At 47.3% G+C, this 21352-nt stretch overlaps 1 protein-coding gene across 1 annotated transcript in view; it reads right to left on the bottom strand.

Moving 5' to 3' along the window:
* LOC106565700 (forkhead box protein P4) overlaps nucleotides 1-21352 on the bottom strand; it is a 182401-nt gene that overhangs the window by 14004 nt on the left and 147045 nt on the right. The window contains exons 5-9 of the mRNA XM_082959567.1: nucleotides 17864-17974; nucleotides 15236-15377; nucleotides 11379-11601; nucleotides 8383-8481; nucleotides 3770-3868 (exon numbers count right to left, since the gene is read on the bottom strand). Of these exons, the coding sequence (XP_082815693.1) occupies nucleotides 3770-3868; nucleotides 8383-8481; nucleotides 11379-11601; nucleotides 15236-15377; nucleotides 17864-17974 (674 nt within the window). The remainder of the gene's footprint in view (nucleotides 1-3769; nucleotides 3869-8382; nucleotides 8482-11378; nucleotides 11602-15235; nucleotides 15378-17863; nucleotides 17975-21352) is intronic.

Genomic DNA, 21352 nt, shown 5'->3' on the forward strand with positions numbered 1-21352 from the left:
CATTCTACCTCTCTCCCTCCCCTTCTCCCTCTCCATCCCTCCCTCCCTCCCTCCCTCGCTCCCTCCCTCCCTCCCTCTCTCAATCTCATTCTACCTCTCTCCCTCCCCTTCTCCCTCTCCATCCCTCCCTCCCTCGCTCCCTCCCTCCCTCCCTCTCTCAATCTCATTCTACCTCTCTCCCTCCCCTTCTCCCTCTCCCTCCCATTCTCCCTCCCTCCCATTCTCCCTCCCCTTCTCCCTCTCTCCCTCCCATTCTCCCTCCCCTTCTCCCTCCCCTTCTCCCTCTCTCCCTCCCCTTCTCCCTCTCTCCCTCCCATTCTCCCTCCCCTTCTCCCTCCCATTCTCCCTCCCTCCCATTCTCCCTCCCTCCCATTCTCCCTCCCTCTCTCCCTCCCCTTCTCCCTCTCCCTCCCATTCTCCCTCCCTCCCATTCTCCCTCCCTCCCATTCTCCCTCCCCTTCCCTCTCTCCCTCCCATTCTCCCTCCCTCCCATTCTCCCTCCCTCCCATTCTCCCTCCCTCCCATTCTCCCTCCCCTTCTCCCTCTCCCTCCCATTCGCCCTCCTCCCTCCCTCCCTCCCTCCCTCCCTCCCTCCCTCCCTCCCTCCCTCCCTCCCTCCCTCCCTCCCTCCCTCCCTCCCTCCCTCTGTCATTACCAGGGTTATTTGCAGGTTGCTGCTGCCTGCCCTGACTGTATGTGTTCAACTATGTGCCATTACACAAGTTTTCTGGAGTTTCTAAATGATTTGTGTATTTCTGACTATCTGTGAACAAGGACTACACGGGACCTCTTTTCTGCTCATGACAACTCTGAGACTATGTGTGTATGTCTTTAAGTGAGTTTGGCAATATCAGACTGAGAGAAGAAATGAACCAATAACAATGATGTCATGGCATGGCTAATCCCGGCATAGATAGACGGCTCAACACAAGTGCATGATAATAATAACAAAATATGATCTCACCCTCCCCCTACTCCCCCTCTTTACTCCCCCACTCCCTCTTTACTTCCCCACTCCCTAGCTCTCTCTTTACTCCCCCACTCCCTCTTTACTTCCCCACTCCCTAGCTCTCTCTTTACTCCCCCACTCCCTCTTTACTTCCCCACTCCCTAACTCTCTCTTTACTCCCCAACTCTCTCTTTACTCCCCCACTTCCTAACTCTCTCTTTACTCCCCCACTCCCTCTTTACTTCCCCACTCCCTAGCTCTCTCTTTACTCCCCCACTCCCTCTTTACTCCCCCACTCCCTAACTCTCTCTTTACTCCCCAACTCTCTCTTTACTCCCCCACTTCCTAACTCTCTCTTTACTCCCCAACTCTCTCTTTACTCCCCCACTCCCTAACTCTCTCTTTACTCCCCCACTCCCTCTTTACTCCCCCACTCCCTAACTCTCTCTTTACTCCCCAACTCTCTCTTTACTCCCCCACTCCCTAACTCTCTCTTTACTCCCCCACTCCCTAACTCTCTCTTTACTCCCCCACTCCCTCTTTACACCCCCACTCCCTAATTCTCTCTTTACACCCCCACTCCCTAATTCTCTCTTTACACCCCCACTCCCTAATTCTCTCTTTACACCCCCACTCCCTAATTCTCTCTTTACACCCCCACTCCCTAATTCTCTCTTTACACCCCCACTCCCTAATTCTCTCTTTACACCCCCACTCCCTAATTCTCTCTTTACATCCCCACTCCCTAATTCTCTCTTTACACCCCCACTCCCTAACTCTCTCTATAATCCTCCACTCCAACATAATTTTGTCCTATTTTCCTCCATTCTCCCCCCCCCCCCTCCAACTCTGTGGCTCAGTCATAAACAGTAGCCAGGTTTTTTCTGTGCGTCCCGACAATGAGTCTCTGTTTACTCCTCAGCCCTCTCAGCCCAGGATTCAACCCACATTACACATTACCATCAGCCCCACTAACCACAGCCAACAAAGTACTATACCAGACAGCACAGAGCGAGAGAAAGAGACAGGAGGGGAAATTAGTAAATGTCTCTACTATTCAGGAAAATTAAATTAGATAGAAGAGGAGAAGAGAAGAAAAGAGGTGATGGGAAGAGGATAGTGGCGGGACAAAGAGAATAAAGGGGATGGGAGGAAAGGGGGAGAGAAAGAGAGAGATCAAAGATCAGAAGGAAGAAAAGAGTTGGAAATAGAAGAGTGTCTCCTCTCGTCTCTCGTCTCTTCCTGCCCGGAGCGATGACTAAGGAAGGCTGGAGGGGAGCGCACTGTCGACCTGACGGCTTTATCTGTCACTGTTTGGTTTGTCTCTCTCTCTCTCTCTCTCTCTCCCTCCTCCTCTCGCTCCCCCTCTCGCACCACCTGCCCTGAGGCTGTGTGAAATAAGACACCAAACAACAGCTTTCCTCTCAAAACTTTCCCAGCCTGCCTCTGGCTTTGATCAGACTGTCCGCTGCCATCATTTCACAACACCTCCTCTGGGTATGTGTGTGCATACATGTGAGTGTGTGTGTACCATGCCATGTTAATACACACTATCCCTCCAGATATTATCTCAGTGGATAATTATAAAGTCTGTTTCTCTACCTTACAGAGCATTGTTAGGTTTTGGTAAAGCCTTGGTTAAGGGTTCCTTTGGCCTCTTTTAAAAGATTCATAATGGGTTTGCTAGGGGTTTGTTATGGGTTTGTTATGTGTTAGCCACACGTGGACTGTCCTGAAGCTGATAGTTGTAGAGATATGAGGATCTCAGTGGAATGTGCCTGTGTGTATTGGTGAGTTTGTTCGCCTGACATGTTGTGTGTTGTGTCATCACGCTAACAAATAGTGACAACTAACTGTTTACATCAGGCTTAGATGTATTACCCCTTGTTCCCACCAGCATTACCCCCTCACCCCTCCCTCTCCACTTTACACACCATCCCCAAAGACTCCAAACAGGCAAACAGTCAAGACAGAGAGGTAAAGAAAGGCAGAGAGAAGAGAGAGAAGGAAAGCAGGGGGAGATGGACAGAGGGAGCTGCTGTTTCAAGTCTTTGCTAGCGCCATGGAAACAAAGAGCTGTGATTGTAAATGAGCTAATTAAGTAAACCGCTAACGAAGCGTGGAAACAATTTGCTTGACCCTTCAGAGCACAGAACTCTGGGAGCACAACACTAATCAGCTAGAGACGGGAGGTTCCAGATACAGACAGGTAACACACACACACACACACACACACACACACACACACACACACACACACACACACACACACACACACACACACACACACACACACACACACACACACACACACACACACTGAATGACTTGTGCTATCTTATAAGGCGTAGGTTTCTTTGATACCTTATCAGCACCATGTCACAGGTTCTCTCACTACACACCACGTAAAGAGAGATAGAGGGATTGAAGTGAGGGATAAAGGGATGAGAGAAGGCTGACAGAGAGAGAGAGAGAGCTGTTAAATAATGTAGACGGACACACAATAACAAAACGCTCTGCTCTACCAAGGGAGCCTGATGTAACCGATAGCAACTGATTCATTATTGATGGAAGGCTGTAGAAAGCTACACTGACTGACACTCAGCACTGGCTAGTCGCTGCGTTCGCTGGTACTGTCTGGGCTGACTGATATAGTAGTACTTACTGTAGAGCGAGTCCTACACTAGTCACTAGAAAGTCATGCTAGGAAGAGTGAAAGTGACAATCCGTCAGCAATAGGGGCCCGTCCATTCTTTGTAGCATGGGCTGACTGACACACCCTGGCTGTGTGGAGGAGAGTCGTTGGTGGATGTTACTCACTTGATGAACTGTCCCATGTCATCACACAGAGCCTCACAGCCAGGCCATTTACACTCTCCATGGCCATAGAGAGGATGGGAACCTGCATGCTCCTCATGGCTGAGGGGGGAGAGAGGGGTGGGTGTGGGGAGAGAGAGAGAGAGAGAGAGGGAGAGAGAGAGAGAGAGAGAGAGAGGGGGGAGAGAGGGGTGGGTGTGGGGAGAGAGAGAGAGAGAGGGGGGAGAGAGGGGTGGGTGTGGGGAGAGAGAGAGAGGGAGAGAGAGAGAGAGGGAGAGAGGGGGGAGAGAGGGGTGGGTGTGGGGAGAGAGAGAGAGAGAGGGAGAGAGAGGGGGGAGAGAAGGAGATAGGGGGGAGAGAGGGGGAAGAGAAAAATAGCAGGTTAGAATTATGTGAAGCTAACATAACAGATGTACAGAGATCACATACTGTACAGACATACTGTACAGACAACACATACTGTACAGACAACACAAACTGTACAGACAACACATACTGTACAGACAACACATACTGTACAGACAACACAAACTGTACAGACAACACATACTGTACAGACATACTGTACAGACAACACAAACTGTACAGACAACAGACAACAGACATACTGTACAGACAACACAAACTGTACAGACAACACATACTGTACAGACAACACATACTGTACAGACAACACAAACTGTACAGACAACACATACTGTACAGACAACACATACTGTACAGACAACACAAACTGTACAGACAACCCATACTGTACAGACATACTGTACAGACAACACATACTGTACAGACAACACATACTGTATAGACAACACATACTGTACAGACAACACATACTGTACAGACATCACATACTGTACAGACAACACATACTGTATAGACAACACATACTGTACAGACAACACATACTGTACAGACAACACATACTGTACAGACATCACATACTGTACAGACAACACAAACCGTACAGACAACACATACTGTACAGACAACACATACTGTACAGACATACTGTACAGACAACACATACTGTACAGACATCACATACTGTACAGACAACACAAACTGTACAGACAACACATACTGTACAGACATACTGTACAGACAACACAAACTGTACAGACAACACATACTGTACAGACAACACATACTGTACAGACATACTGTACAGACAACACATACTGTACAGACATCACATACTGTACAGACATCACATACTGTACAGACAACACATACTGTATAGACAACACATACTGTATAGACATCACATACTGTATAGACAACACATACTGTATAGACAACACATACTGTACAGACAACACATACTGTACAGACATCACATACTGTACAGACAACACATACTGTACAGACAACACAAACTGTACAGACAACACATACTGTACAGACAACACATACTGTACAGACATACTGTACAGACATACTGTACAGACAACAGACATACTGTACAGACAACACATACTGTACAGACATCACATATTGTACAGACAACACATACTGTACAGACAACACAAACTGTACAGACAACACATACTGTACAGACAACACATACTGTATAGACATCACATACTGTATAGACAACACATACTGTATAGACAACACATACTGTACAGACATACTGTACAGACATCACATACTGTACAGACAACACATACTGTACAGACAACACATACTGTATAGACATCACATACTGTACAGACATACTGTACAGACATCACATACTGTACAGACAACACATACTGTATAGACATCACATACTGTATAGACAACACATACTGTACAGACAACACATACTGTATAGACAACACATACTGTATAGACAACACATACTGTACAGACATCACATACTGTACAGACAACACATACTGTACAGACATCACATACTGTACAGACATCACATACTGTACAGACAACACATACTGTATAGACAACACATACTGTATAGACAACACATACTGTACAGACAACACATACTGTACAGACATCACATACTGTACAGACAACACAAACTGTACAGACAACACATACTGTACAGACAACACATACTGTACAGACATACTGTACAGACATACTGTACAGACAACAGACATACTGTACAGACAACACATACTGTACAGACATCACATATTGTACAGACAACACATACTGTACAGACAACACAAACTGTACAGACAACACATACTGTACAGACAACACATACTGTATAGACATCACATACTGTATAGACAACACATATTGTATAGACAACACATACTGTACAGACATACTGTACAGACATCACATACTGTACAGACAACACATACTGTACAGACAACACATACTGTATAGACATCACATACTGTACAGACATACTGTACAGACATCACATACTGTACAGACAACACATACTGTATAGACATCACATACTGTATAGACAACACATACTGTACAGACAACACATACTGTATAGACATCACATACTGTATAGACAACACATACTGTATAGACAACCCATACTGTATAGACATCACATACTGTACAGACATCACATACTGTACAGACAACACATACTGTACAGACAACACATACTGTATAGACATCACATACTGTATAGACAACACATACTGTACAGACACATACTGTACAGACAACACATACTGTATAGACATCACATACTGTATAGACAACACATACTGTATAGACAACACATACTGTATAGACATCACATACTGTATAGACAACACATACTGTACAGACAACACATACTGTATAGACAACACATACTGTATAGACAACACATACTGTACAGATAACACATACTGTATAGACAACACATACTGTACAGACAACACATACTGTATAGACAACACATACTGTATAGACAACACATACTGTACAGACAACACATACTGTATAGACAACACATACTGTACAGACAACACATACTGTATAGACAACACATACTGTACAGACAACACATACTGTACAGACAACACATACTGTATAGACAACACATACTGTATAGACAACACATACTGTATGGGAAAAGGAATTAGTGATCTCATTTGAGATGACCAATGACAGGTGAAGTAAAACACATCAGAACCACAGAAACATGTCTCTGAGCAGCAAAAGCACACAGTGCAAGCATCCATTGGTCCACACACAGTGCAAGCATCCATTGGTCCACACACAGTACAAGCATCCATTGGTCCACACACAGTGCAAGCATCCATTGGTCCACACACAGTGCAAGCATCCATTGGTCCACACACAGTGCAAGCATCCATTGGTCCACACACAGTGCAAGCATCCATTGGTCCACACACAGTGCAAGCATCCATTGGTCCACACACAGTGCAAGCATCCATTGGTCCACACACAGTGCAAGCATCCATTGGTCCACACACAGTGCAAGCATCCATTGGTCCACACACAGTGCAAGCATCCATTGGTCCACACACAGTGCAAGCATCCATTGGTCCACACTAAGGCCATAGTTCCTTTACTGTCATCAGAGCATAGTGAACATGAAGCTAAGAGCAGAATGGTGTGTGTGTTCCTCCGTTTCAAACGTTCATCCTCACAATGCCCCAGTCCCCACCCCCCCTCTCCAGACGGCCCGCCTGATTGGTGAGTAGGGCGGTGGTCTTATCCCTCATACGGCGGTGTTTCTAAGACGTGGCTGTATGCTTTATTGTGGTGAGACAGTTCTCTCTCTCTCTGTGTGTGTGTGTGTGTGTGTAGCTCTGGGATGCTGATTCTGGTTTGGGCCGGATCCAGGCCAGTGACGGCGGGTCCAGTGGCTGTGTGTGTTTGGTGTGTGTCCAGTAGCCAGTGTACAGGGTTCACATTGTGCTGCAGATGAGGTTTGGCCCAGCCTGGCCTCATGTCTGACACACTCCCACTGAGAGTTCACACTTTATTTACATCAAATCTACCAGCATGCAGAGACATACAGGCTGGAACAGCAATGTTCACATGTGTTTGTGTTTGTGTGTGTCTGTGTGTGTGGAGAAGGTTGAGGCTTCTCCCAGATCCACATCACAGGGTTGTATAACACAAACCATCCCTCTCACAGATGGGACCATCCCAAAGACAAGCACATACTCATCCCCTCCTCTCCTTCCTCTCTTTTCCCCTCTCATTGGTCAGATGTGCTGGCAGTGGTTGTGCTGTGTGTGCGTGTGCGTGTGCGTGTGTGTGTGTGTGTGTGTGTGTGTGTGTGTGTGTGTGTGTGTGTGTGTGTGTGTGTGTGCGTGTGCGTGCGTGTGTGTGCATGCGTGCGTGCGTGTTTGTGTTGGCTGTGGTTGACTCCACTCAGTTCAGAAGCTGCTCAGACTGCAGAAACGACAAACTACTGGCAACCACACACCAGTCCACATCAGCCATGCATTATCTGTAGCATGCTAGCCCCCTCTTTCTCCTCCCTTCAGTCTCCTCTGCCTCCCTATTAGCAATGCTAGGGTAGTGTTAGCATGGGCCAGTCAAATAGCACAGGAGCTAGCTCTCTTATACTTCCTCCACACAGAGGGAGCATGTCCTCATTCTCGGCATGTTAGGTCTGTGTGTGTTTCTGAGTGTGTGTGTGTGTGTGTGTGTGTGTGTGTGTTACTCACTGGCTGCTGGATAGTGGGCCGCCTTTGGTGTAAGGCATGAGGTGTTCATCTCCGAGGTCTGCCTTGCTGAAGGAGGAGATCCATTCAAAGAGTCTTGCTCTTAAAGATGAAATGAACACAACCCACGGGTGAATACCGATGCACCCCCAACATACCCAACACACACAATCTGAAACACACATCTCCCCTGAACACACACATACCCAACAACACACACATACCCAACAACACACATCTCCCCTGAACACACACATACCCAACAACACACACATACCCAACAACACACATCTCCCCTGAACACACACATACCCAACAACACACACATACCCAACAACACACATCTCCCCTGAACACACACATACCCAACAACACACACATACCCAACAACACACATCTCCCCTGAACACACACATACCCAACAACACACACATACCCAACAACACACATCTCCCCTGAACACACACATACCCAACAACACACACATACCCAACAACACACATCTCCCCTGAACACACACATATCCAACAACACACACAAATAATAACACTACATACACACAACACTTTTTCTACTTTGTGCTCACATTCGAACAAACCATTTCTCAGGTCACCCCTTCCTCATTCACTCCTCCTCAACTCTTCCTCCTCCTCCTCTTCCTCCCCTTCTTCCTCCTCCTCCCCCTCTTCCTCCCCCTTTTCCCCCTCCTCCCCCTCTTCCTCCTCCTCTTCCTCCTCCTCCTCCTCCCCCCTTTCTTCCTCCTCCTCCTCCTCTTCCCCCTCATAATGTTCACCCAGATACACTCATGCCAAACTGGCCCCTGGACGGCAGTAGAGTAGTAGTTTGTCCTCCACTCCAGACAACACATGCGAAAACCACAAATTAAATGAACTGAGGGCCGTTTACACTAGAATATTACACACACCAGCTTATTGCACAGTACTTTACACAAATACACACATCCTACACACACACAATACACACACACTATACACACTATACACACTATACAAACACACACACACATACCTTACACACAGATACACACATCATGGAAGTCTAAAGACATAGTAACTATGTGTGAATTAGTTCCAGCACAGTTCTTCTACAGGGCACATGGAGCACACATCAGTCACACTGTATCACTATCTGTGTACACTTGTGGCCAAAAGTTTTGAGAATGACACAAATATTAATTTTCACAAAGTCTGCTGCCTCAGTTTGTAGGATGGCAATTTGCATATACTCCAGAATGTTATGAAGAGTGATCAGATGAATTGCAATTAATTGCAAAGTCCCTCTTTGCCATGCAAATGAACTGAATCTCCGCCAAAATGTACACTGCATTTCAGCCCTGCCACAAGAGGACCAGCTGACATCATGTCAGTGATTCTCTCCTAAACGCAGGTGTGAGTGTTGACGAGGACAAGGCTGGAGATCACTCTGTCATGCTGATTGAATTCGAATAACAGACTGGAAGCTTCAAAAGGAGGATGGTGCTTGGAATCATTGTTCTTCCTCTGTCAATCATGGTTACCTGCAAGGAAACACGTGCCGTCATCATTGCTTTGCACAAAAAGGGCTTCACAGGCAAGGATATTGCTGCCAGTAAGATTGCACCTAAATCAACCATTTATCAGATCATCAAGAACTTCAAGGAGAGCGGTTCAATTGTTGTGAAGAAGGCTTCAGGGCGCCCAAGAAAGTCCAGCGAGCGCCAGGACCGTCTCCTAAAGTTGATTCAGCTGCGGGATCGGGGCACCACCAGTACAGAGCTTGCTCAGGAATGGCAGCAGGCAGGTGTGAGTGCATCTGCCCGCACAGTGAGGCAAATACTTTTGGAGGATGGCCTGGTGTCAAGAAGGGCAGCAAAGAAGCCACTTCTCTCCAGGAAAAACATCAGGGACAGACTGATATTCTGCAAAAGGTACAGGGATTGGACTGCTGAGGACTGGGGTAAAGTCATTTTCTCTGATGAATCCCCTTTCCGATTGTTTGGGGCATCTGGAAAAAAGCTTGTCCTGAGAAGACAAGGTGAACGCTACCATCAGTCCTGTGTCATGCCAACAGTAAAGCATCCTGAGACCATTCATGTGTGGGGTTGCTTCTCAGCCAAGGGAGTGGGCTCACTCACAATTTTGCCTTAAAACACAGCCATGAATAAAGAATGGTACCAACACATCCTCCGAGAGCAACTTCTCCCAACCATCCAGGAACAGTTTGGTGATGAACAAAGCCTTTTCCAGCATGATGGAGCACCTTGCCATAAGGCAAAAGTGATAACTAAGTGGCTCAGGGAACAAAACATCGATAATTTGGGTCCATGGCCAGGAAACTCCCCAGACCTTAATCCCATTGAGAACTTGTGGTCAATCCTCAAGAGGCGGGTGGACAAACAAAAACCCACAAGTTCTGACAAACTCCAAGCATTGATTATGCAAGAATGGGCTGCCATCAGTCAGGATGTGGCCCAGAAGTTAATTGACAGCATGCCAGGGCAGATTGCAGAGGTCTTGAAAAAGATGGGTCAACACTGCAAATATTGACTCTTTGCATCAACTTCATGTAATTGTCAATAAAAGCCTTTGACACTTATGAAATGCTTGTAATTATACTTCAGAATTCCATAGTAACATCTGACAAAAATATTTAAAGACACTGAAGCAGCAAACTTTGTGGAAATTAATATTTGTGTCATTCTCAAAACTTTTTGCCACTACTGTACATCACACTCTCTCTAGCTCTATCAGATGTGTGTGTGAGCATATGTGTGTGTGTGTGAGCATGTGTGTGTGTGTGTGAGCATGTGTGTGTGTGTGTGAGCATGTGTGTGTGTGTGTCAGCTTTTCAAAATGCCAGTGCTCTGGCAGTCCACCGCGTAACAAGCTCTCGCCGGGGGACACAGTCATCTAACAATTACCCAGATAATAAAATACATTTCTGAAATATGTCCCCGATGGTGCATTCATATGAAACGTTTGTAAAGCACCCAACTGTACCTGTCTCTATATCTGTCTCTCTTTGGGGTGTGGTTGCTCTGTCCGTTGTGCAGGCTGTGCAGGGTGCTGTGTGTGTTTGCTTTGGGGAAGGAGGATGAGGTAGAGTTGGTGCTGAGGTCCAGACCCTCTCCAGTCTGCTGCTGCTGCTGCTTCAGGGCCTCCTCTGCAGACTGCACCCCCGACACCTCCTTCCACAGCTGCTGCAGGTCCCCAGGACACATGGCTGCGGGGGGGGGGGGGAATGAGGAGAGGGGAGGAGAGTGAGGGATGAGAGAGGGGAGGAGAGTGAGAGAGGAGAGTGAGGGATGAGAGGAGAGGAGAGTGAGGGATGAGAGGAGAAGAGAGTGAGGGATGAGAGGAGAGTGAGGGATGAGAGGAGAGTGAGGGATGAGAGGAGAGGAGAGTGAGGGATGAGAGGGGAGGAGAGGAGAGTGAGGGATGAGAGGAGAGGAGAGTGTAGATTTAGAGTTATTAGATATTAGTTATTACTCACAAAACCACACCATAACCCCCAATACTGTTACACATGTATCTACATGCATGCACTCACACACAGAGAGACTCACACATGCAGTCACACACAGAGACTCACACACACATACAGAGACTCACACACGCACTCACATACAGAGAAACTCACACACACACTCACACACAGAGACTCACACACACACTCACACACACAATCACACACAGAGACTCACACACGCACTCACACACAGAGAGACTCACACACAGAGAGACTCACACACACACTCACACACAGAGAGACTCACACACGCACTCACACACAGAGACTCACACACACACTCACACACAGAGAGACTCACACACGCACTCACACACAGAGAGACTCACACACACTCACACACAGAGACTCACACACACACTCACACACAGAGACTCACACACACACTCACACACAGAGACTTACACACACTCACACACAGAGAGACTCACACGTGCACTCACACACAGAGAGACTCACACGTGCACTCACACACAGAGAGACTCACACGTGCACTCACACACAGAGAGACTCACACATGCACTCACACACAGAGAGACTCACACGTGCACTCACACACAGAGAGACTCACACATGCACTCACACACAGAGAGACTCACACATGCACTCACACACAGAGAGACTCACACATGCACTCACACACAGAGAGACTCACACGTGCACTCACACACAGAGAGACTCACACATGCACTCACACACAGAGAGACTCACACGTGCACTCACACACAGAGAGACTCACACATGCACTCACACACAGAGAGACTCACACATGCACTCACACACAGAGAGACTCACACATGCACTCACACACAGAGAGACTCACATGTGCACTCACACACAGAGAGACTCACACATGCACTCACACACAGAGAGACTCACACGTGCACTCACACACAGAGAGACTCACACATGCACTCACACACAGAGAGACTCACACGTGCACTCACACACAGAGAGACTCACACATGCACTCACACACAGAGAGACTCACACATGCACTCACACAGTGGTTAAGTATGAGGAAAATGATGGGGTATGAACTGGAGGAAGCTAAAGGCTAATTTCTGTAGGTTTTTGTTATCTTTCTACATCTCCCCTATTCCCCAGCCTTCCCTGTTAGTAATTACTGATGTCCAATGCTAGCAACGCTTCTTCTGTTGCTGCGCTGTGTATGTGTGTGTATGTGTATATGTGTGTGTGTGTGTGTGTGTGTGTGTGTGTGTGTGTATGTTGTAGCTATTTCTCCTCATATTTCACTGTGAGAGGAGAGAAAGGTCCACCCAGCAATCCCCCATCACACACACCTGACCCTCTGACCCCCTCCGCATCTGACCCAAGCTCTCCCTGAAAGACACACACGCGCACACACAGAAATCCAAATATTATGTCTGCTCCTTCTACATTCTCCTCTCAGCCAGCCAAAACAAAATCCTCACTCTAGAGGAATGAAACTGTGTATATCTGTGTGCGTTTGAGAGAGAGAGAGTGTATGCATGTATGTGTGAATAGATTTAAACTGACAGCTATCTTTATTGGATACCGCATATGTGTGTGTGTGTGTGTGTGTGTGTGTGTGTGTGTGTGTGTGTGTGTGTGTGTGTGTGTGTATATATGTGTGTGTGTGTGTGTGTGTGTGTGTGTGTGTGTGTGTTGTGTGTGTGTGTGTGTGTGTGTGTGTGTGTGTGTATGGCATGGCTGACCAGAGGAATGCTCTTCCTCACGCCTGGCTGAGCCGTCACAATGGACAGGCTCTTTCACACTGCAGGGAAATTCCACTCTGACGAGAGGGAGTGAGCGAGTAAGACAGAAGAAGAGGAGAGCGAGAGAGAGAGAAAGAGAGGAAGAGGAGAGAAAGAGAGAAAGACAGACTAAGAGATAGAGAGAGAAAGAGAAAGAGGGGGAGATGCCAAAGCCCAGGGTTTAAAGCTGTCTGATAAATTCCACTCTTCTACTCTTAAAACATCTACAGTCTGTCTTTCACACTCACTCAGTGTGCAGTACTTTTAGAGGTGAAGTCTGGAGTAAAAAGTCTAGGCCTGCAGAACTGAGGGGTGGGAGTCGCTAGTGTACTGCGATAGAGAGAAGAGAGAGAGGCGAGGGAGGGGGAGAAAGGGAGGGAGGATGGGGGAGGAAACTCTATCCTGATCTGTGTGTGTTCTTGCCAGTCGGGGATTTAGTAATGTTGCGGCCACTTTGGAACGCCAAAGCTCTGTGTGTATGTGTGTGTGTGTGTGTGTGTGTGTGTGTGTGTGTGTGTGTGTGTGTGTGTGTGTGTGTGTGTGTGTGTGTGTGTGTGTGTGTGTGTGTATGCGTGTGTACACTCTTAAAGCTGGGGTTGGTTATGAAGAGCCGAGCATACACACACACACACACACACACACACACACACACACACACACACACACACACACACACACACACACACACACACACACACACACACACACACACACACATACACACACACACATAAACACGCATACACACACATACACACACACATATACACACACTGAAGTGGGGTGGTCAGCAGTCAACATTCATATCTGGAAAACCTCTGTGACAAAACAAGGGGACCAGATAAACACACACACATACACACACACACTAGGGAGAGACAGAACAAGAAGGAAGGGCTGTGTGTCTGGCTCATCTCAAGCATTAACACAGACACACATAGATACTCCCTCCTTTCTCCTCTTGGAGCTCTGAATTTGGTGGCATATTTTACTTATTATCCAAATGACTGCCTTCCACAAACAATCAGGCCCAGCTTTTATCTTTTATGAGCTGACTAAGTTAACAGCCTTCACATGTGGCTGTAGGTACTGGGGCTGTGTGTGTGTGTGTGTGTGTGTGTGTGTGTGTGTGTGTGTGTGTGTGTGTGTGTGTGTGTGTGTGTGTGTGTGTGTGTGTGTGTGTGTGTGTTTGTGCTCCTGTGCGTATGTGAGTGTGAGTGAGTGAGTGAGTGAGTGTGTGTGTGTGTGTGTGTGTGTGTGTGTGTGTGTGTGTGTGTGTGTGTGTGTGTGTGTGTGTGTGTGTGAGTGTGTGTGTGAGTGTGTGTGTGAGTGTGTGAGTATGTGTGTGTGTGTGAGTGTGTGTGTGTGTGTGTGTGTGTGTGAGTGTACACAGCTTGAGATGATAGCTGGGCTGAGGGCAGTGCTAGCTATTTAGTACTGTCATTATTAGCACTAAAACACTCCCACCAACTGGCAACCAGACCTCTGGGCTATGTCTAGTAGGGAGGTATGGAGGAGGGGGGATTTGGTGGGTAAGGAAGTAATGGGATTTGAGAGGTAAGGGTAAAGGTGAGGCTGGGTGTGTGTACCTTGCTGCAGGCTCTGCATGGGGTTAGTGGGCTGTAGGGAGACCAGGCCTTGTCTCTGCAGGTTGAGGATGTGCTGCTGCTGAAGCTGCTGCATCTGAATGAGCTGCTGCTGGAAGGCCAACTGCTTGTTACCTATCTGCTGCTGTGGAGAGAAAGACAGAGAATGTACTTACTTAGTTGTTGTTAAAACTCTAAAATGTATTTCCCAGTATTTCTACCCCACTCCATTGGAGAGCATTTGTATTAAGGTTTAAGGAAGCCACTTCCATCAATGCATCTCAGGTACATTGTAAAATGGAGTCTGAAAGACTCCACACAGACTAGCAGTGTTGGAAAGTAAAACTGTGAGACCCCAAAACTTGAATCTGTTGTATGGGGACTTTTGAGGAAAGAGAGAGATGGAAGCAGGGAAGGAAGGGATGGAGGGAGGGAGGAGGTGAAGGGGTGAGTGGTACAGACTACATGGCATGTGGCGATAACGTCAGTGCGTGTCGCGGTGATAAATGTCCCCTTTCCTGGTTTCCCTGTCGGTGCCGTCCCAAGCCTGTGTTACACTGTTTGATGTCCCCCCTGAGAGATGGCCCTTATCTTCCCCAGATAACAGAAGGAGAGGAGAGACAGCGAGAGAGAGGAACAGAGAGAGAGAGAGAGAGAGAGAGAGAGGGAGAGAGAGGGAGAGAGAGAGAGAGAGAGAGAGAGAGAGAGAGGGGGGGGGAGAGAGAGAGAGAGAGAGAGGGGGAGAGAGAGAGAGAGGGAGAGAGAGAGAGAGAGAGAGAGAGAGAGAGGGGGGGGGAGAGAGAGAGAGAGGGGGGAGAGAGAGAGAGAGAGAGAGAGAGAGAGAGAGAGAGAGGGGAGAGAGAGAGAGAGGGAGAGGGAGAGAGAGAGAGAGAGAGGGAGAGAGAGGGAGAGAGAGAGAGAGAGAGAGAGAGAGAGAGAGTTAGAGAGAGAGGAGGAGACAAGGGGTGGAAAAATAACTAAATCGAGGTTTTTCTATCGGAGAGCCAGCAGCGGCCGACGAGCCTTTGAACAGACAGGAGGAACTCACAGGAAGGCCACGAGGTCACTTCCTGCCAGACTGGGCGTCTGGGGAGGTAGGTTGTGTGTGTGTGTGTGTATAGGGAGGCAGAGGGTCACTGTGTCATCACAACAGGAATTCCCTCCAGAGAGGGAAGCGAAGAGAAGAGAAGTCCTCCAGCAGGAGACTCTGACCCACCGCTGTCACAACTACACACTCAACAACCTTCTCGTAGACCAAGCACAATATACTTTAGTCTATACAGCTAGATACTTTCCTGACCATGGAACCAGGACCTAGAGTTTTTCCTGGTCTAGTCATGTGGTCAGGAAAACCTCCTGGCCTTATCTGTAGCTCTTGATGCCCACCTAAAAGCTGTTAGAAGCTTTCTTGTACTGTTCAACACTTTCCCTCCCTTGGTCCATCTCTCCTTCTCCCTGGTACTGTCTGTCCATCTTCCCCCACACCTCCCTCTATCCCACCCTCTCTCTCCAGAGACTTGGTAGTGGTTCTTTAACTCATTGTGTGTGTGTTCTGTTTACATTAGCCGCGGCTGAGTGGCCAAAGCTAGCGCAGTAACAGGCTGTCAACGTGATTTATGAGCACATCACACACTGTCTGAGCCTGCCAGTCTCACACACACACACACACACACAGACACACACACAGACACACACACACACACACACACACACACACACACACACACACATACACACACACACACACACACACACACACACACACACACACACACACACACGCGTACGTACACACTGCCAGTCCCAAACGTCTAGTGTGACAGACAGTCACTTCATTAAGCTGACTTCTGACCAGCTCCAATGCACCAGTCACACACTCTTTCAGCATCACTTCTACACAGAAAAGAACGAGTGGAACATTCAGAGAATACAGAGGGGGTCAAAAAGTGAGTCACTGACGCACACATGTTAAAAAATGCACAGGGGAGATTTTTATTTTTCTCCTACTCCCTCTCTCTGTCCCTCTCTCCATCCCTCTCTCCATCCCTCACTCCATCCCTCTATCTGTCCTTCTCGCCATCCCTCACTCCATCCCTCTCTCCACCCCTCTCTCCGTCCCTCTCTCTGTCCCTCTCTCCATCCCTCTCTCCATCCCTCACTCCATCCCTCTATCTGTCCTTCTCGCCATCCCTCACTCCATCCCTCTCTCCACCCCTCTCTCCGTCCCTCTCTCTGTCCCTCTCTCCGTCCCTCTCTCCATCCCTCTCTCCATCCCTCTCTCCATCCCTCTCTCCATCCCTCTCTCCGTCCCTCTCTCCGTCCCTCTCTCTGTCCCTCTCTCCGTCCCTCTCTCCATCCCTCTCTCCATCCCTCTCTCCATCCCTCTCTCCATCCCTCTCTCCCTCTTTTCGTCTGTTGAGTGACCAGCAGAGCACACAGAGCTTTTACTCCATTCATCCATTCATCCACTGGATGTGTCTATTACTTTAACAACTATGCATTAGAATACGTTATGAAGGACTAGTACTCACGTGTAGTACTCCCCTAAGTATATCCCCTCGACCCTTCATCTAACCCCTATGCCCTGGGCACTTGATAAGTAGGTGACCTATGTAGGCCTATGTAACCTACCTGCCATACCCATTCTAACCAGTAGGGTGAGCACCTCCGGGCCTCGAGGTCCTCAGCAGTGTTGCTTCTCTTTCTTCCTCTCAGACCTGGGACACCAGGTGAGTGGAGACTCTGGCCAATCAATGACATTAACCATTCAATTAACCACCAGCTAGAGAAGAAATCCACCAGTGTTGTACTGCTGGAGGAATTGGACTATTGATTGCTATAAGGCAGTGAGTTAGACTGTAGATCAGGCTTTAGCTGTACATAGGAGAGGATATATGTCCACAACAGTGGGAGTGGTGAGCCACCACACATCAGCTTTGTGTGTGTGTGGTGTGTGGGTGTGTGTGAGGTGTGTGTGTGTGTGTGTGGTGTGTGTGTGTGTGTGTGTTTGTGACCGGTGTTTGCACTTGTCTGCTTGTTACAGGAAAAATATGCCCGGAGAATCGGACAGGAGTAAAAAAATAGAAAAGGAATCAGACACAGTCTCTACATGCAAGTCAACCACAACTGGTTTGCTTTGGTCACGGTGGAGTTGGCTGACCGCTGTAGGCAAGGGGAGAGAGGGTCCACAGGGAGAGGGGGATGAGAGAGGAGGGAGGGAGAAAAGAGGGAAGATCTAGGCCGAGCCTCCTCATGCGATTCCCACAATGGTCTCTGGAGGCCATGAGCTCCCTAGAAGGCTTCTCTGTTTCTTACCTGCTCCCTCTCTCACCTCTCTCTCCCCCTCTCCCTCCTCAACTCCCCCCCTCTCTCCCCTTCTCTCTCTCACTCTCTCTCACTATTCTCTTTTTCTCTGCCCCTGCCACATCCCTCCTCTACTCTCTGAAAATGTCAGGTTGGATGGGGAATATGTACTGTATGTGTGTCAGGTTGGATGGGGAATATGTACTGTATGTGTGTCAGGTTGGATGGGGAATATGTACTGTATGTGTGTCAGGTTGGATGGGGAATATGTACTGTGTGTGTGTCAGGTTGGATGGGGAATATGTACTGTAAGGTTGGATGGGGAATATGTACTGTATGTGTGTCAGGTTGGATGGGGTATATGTACTGTATGTGTGTCAGGTTGGATGAGGAATATGTACTGTATGTTTGTCAGGTTGGATGGGGAATATGTACTGTATGTGTGTCAGGTTGGATGGGGAATATGTACTGTATGTGTGTCAGGTTGGATGGGGAATATGTACTGTATGTGTGTAAGGTTGGATGGGGAATATGTACTGTATGTGTGTAAGGTTGGATGGGGAATGTGTACTGTAAGGTTGGATGGGGAATATGTACTGTAAGGTTGGACGGGGAATATGTACTGTATGTGTGTAAGGTTGGATGGGGAACATGTACAGTATGTGTGTCAGGTTGGATGGAGAATATGTACTGTATGTGTGTCAGGTTGGATGGGGAATATGTACTGTATGTGTGTCAGGTTGGATGGGGAATATGTACTGTATGTGTGTCAGGTTGGATGGGGAATATGTACTGTATGTGTGTCAGGTTGGATGGGGAATATGTACTGTATGTGTGTCAGGTTGGATGGGGAAAATGTACTGTATGTGTGTCAGGTTGGAAGGGAATATGTACTGTAAGGTTGGATGGGGAATATGTACTGTAAGGTTGGATGGGGAATATGTACTGTATGTGTGTAAGGTTGGATGGGGAACATGTACAGTATGTGTGTCAGGTTGGATGGGGAATATGTACTGTATGTGTGTCAGGTTGGATGGGGAATATGTAGAGTATTTGTGTCAGGTTGGATGGGGAATATGTACTGTATGTGTGTCAGGTTGGATGGTGAATATGTACTGTATGTGTGTCAGGTTGGATGGGGAATATGTACTGTATGTGTGTCAGGTTGGATGGGGATTATGTACTGTATGTGTGTCAGGTTGGATGGGGAATATGTACTGTATGTGTGTCAGGTTGGATGGGGAATATGTACTGTATGTGTGTCAGGTTGGATGGGGAATATGTACTGTATGTGTGTCAGGTTGGATGGGGAATATGTACTGTGTGTGTGTCAGGTTGGATGGGGAATATGTACTGTAAGGTTGGATGGGGAATATGTACTGTATGTGTGTCAGGTTGGATGGGGTATATGTACTGTATGTGTGTCAGGTTGGATGAGGAATATGTACTGTATGTTTGTCAGGTTGGATGGGGAATATGTACTGTATGTGTGTCAGGTTGGATGGGGAATATGTACTGTATGTGTGTCAGGTTGGATGGGGAATATGTACTGTATGTGTGTAAGGTTGGATGGGGAATATGTACTGTATGTGTGTAAGGTTGGATGGGGAATGTGTACTGTAAGGTTGGATGGGGAATATGTACTGTAAGGTTGGACGGGGAATATGTACTGTATGTGTGTAAGGTTGGATGGGGAACATGTACAGTATGTGTGTCAGGTTGGATGGAGAATATGTACTGTATGTGTGTCAGGTTGGATGGGGAATATGTACTGTATGTGTGTCAGGTTGGATGGGGAATATGTACTGTATGTGTGTCAGGTTGGATGGGGAATATGTACTGTATGTGTGTCAGGTTGGATGGGGAATATGTACTGTATGTGTGTCAGGTTGGATGGGGAAAATGTACTGTATGTGTGTCAGGTTGGAAGGGAATATGTACTGTAAGGTTGGATGGGGAATATGTACTGTAAGGTTGGATGGGGAATATGTACTGTATGTGTGTAAGGTTGGATGGGGAACATGTACAGTATGTGTGTCAGGTTGGATGGGGAATATGTACTGTATGTGTGTCAGGTTGGATGGGGAATATGTAGAGTATTTGTGTCAGGTTGGATGGGGAATATGTACTGTATGTGTGTCAGGTTGGATGGTGAATATGTACTGTATGTGTGTCAGGTTGGATGGGGAATATGTACTGTATGTGTGTCAGGTTGGATGGGGATTATGTACTGTATGTGTGTCAGGTTGGATGGGGAATATGTACTGTATGTGTGTCAGGTTGGATGGGGAATATGTACTGTATGTGTGTCAGGTTGGATGGGGAATATGTACTGTATGTGTGTCAGGTTGGATGGGGAATATGTACTGTATGTGTGTCAGGTTGGATGGGGAATATGTACTGTACGTGTGTCAGGTTGGATGGGGAATATGTACTGTACGTGTGTCAGGTTGGATGGGGAATATGTACTGTATGTGTGTCAGGTTGGATGGGGAATATGTACTGTATGTGTGTCAGGTTGGATGGGGAATATGTACTGTATGTGTGTCAGGTTGGATGGGGAATATGTACTGTATGTGTGTCAGGTTGGATGGGGAATATGTACTGTATGTGTGTCAGGTTGGATGGGGAATATGTACTGTATGTGTGTCAGGTTGGATGGGGAATATGTACTGTAGGTGTGTCAGGTTGGATGGGGAATATGTACTGTATGTGTGTCAGGTTGGATGGGGAATATGTACTGTACGTGTGACAGGTTGGATGGGGAATATGTACTGTATGTGTGTCAGGTTGGATGGGGAATATGTACTGTATGTG

The sequence above is a fragment of the Salmo salar genome, chromosome 12 (genome assembly GCF_965601325.2).
Source record: "Salmo salar chromosome 12, fSalSal1, whole genome shotgun sequence".
Lineage (NCBI taxonomy): Eukaryota > Metazoa > Chordata > Actinopteri > Salmoniformes > Salmonidae > Salmo > Salmo salar.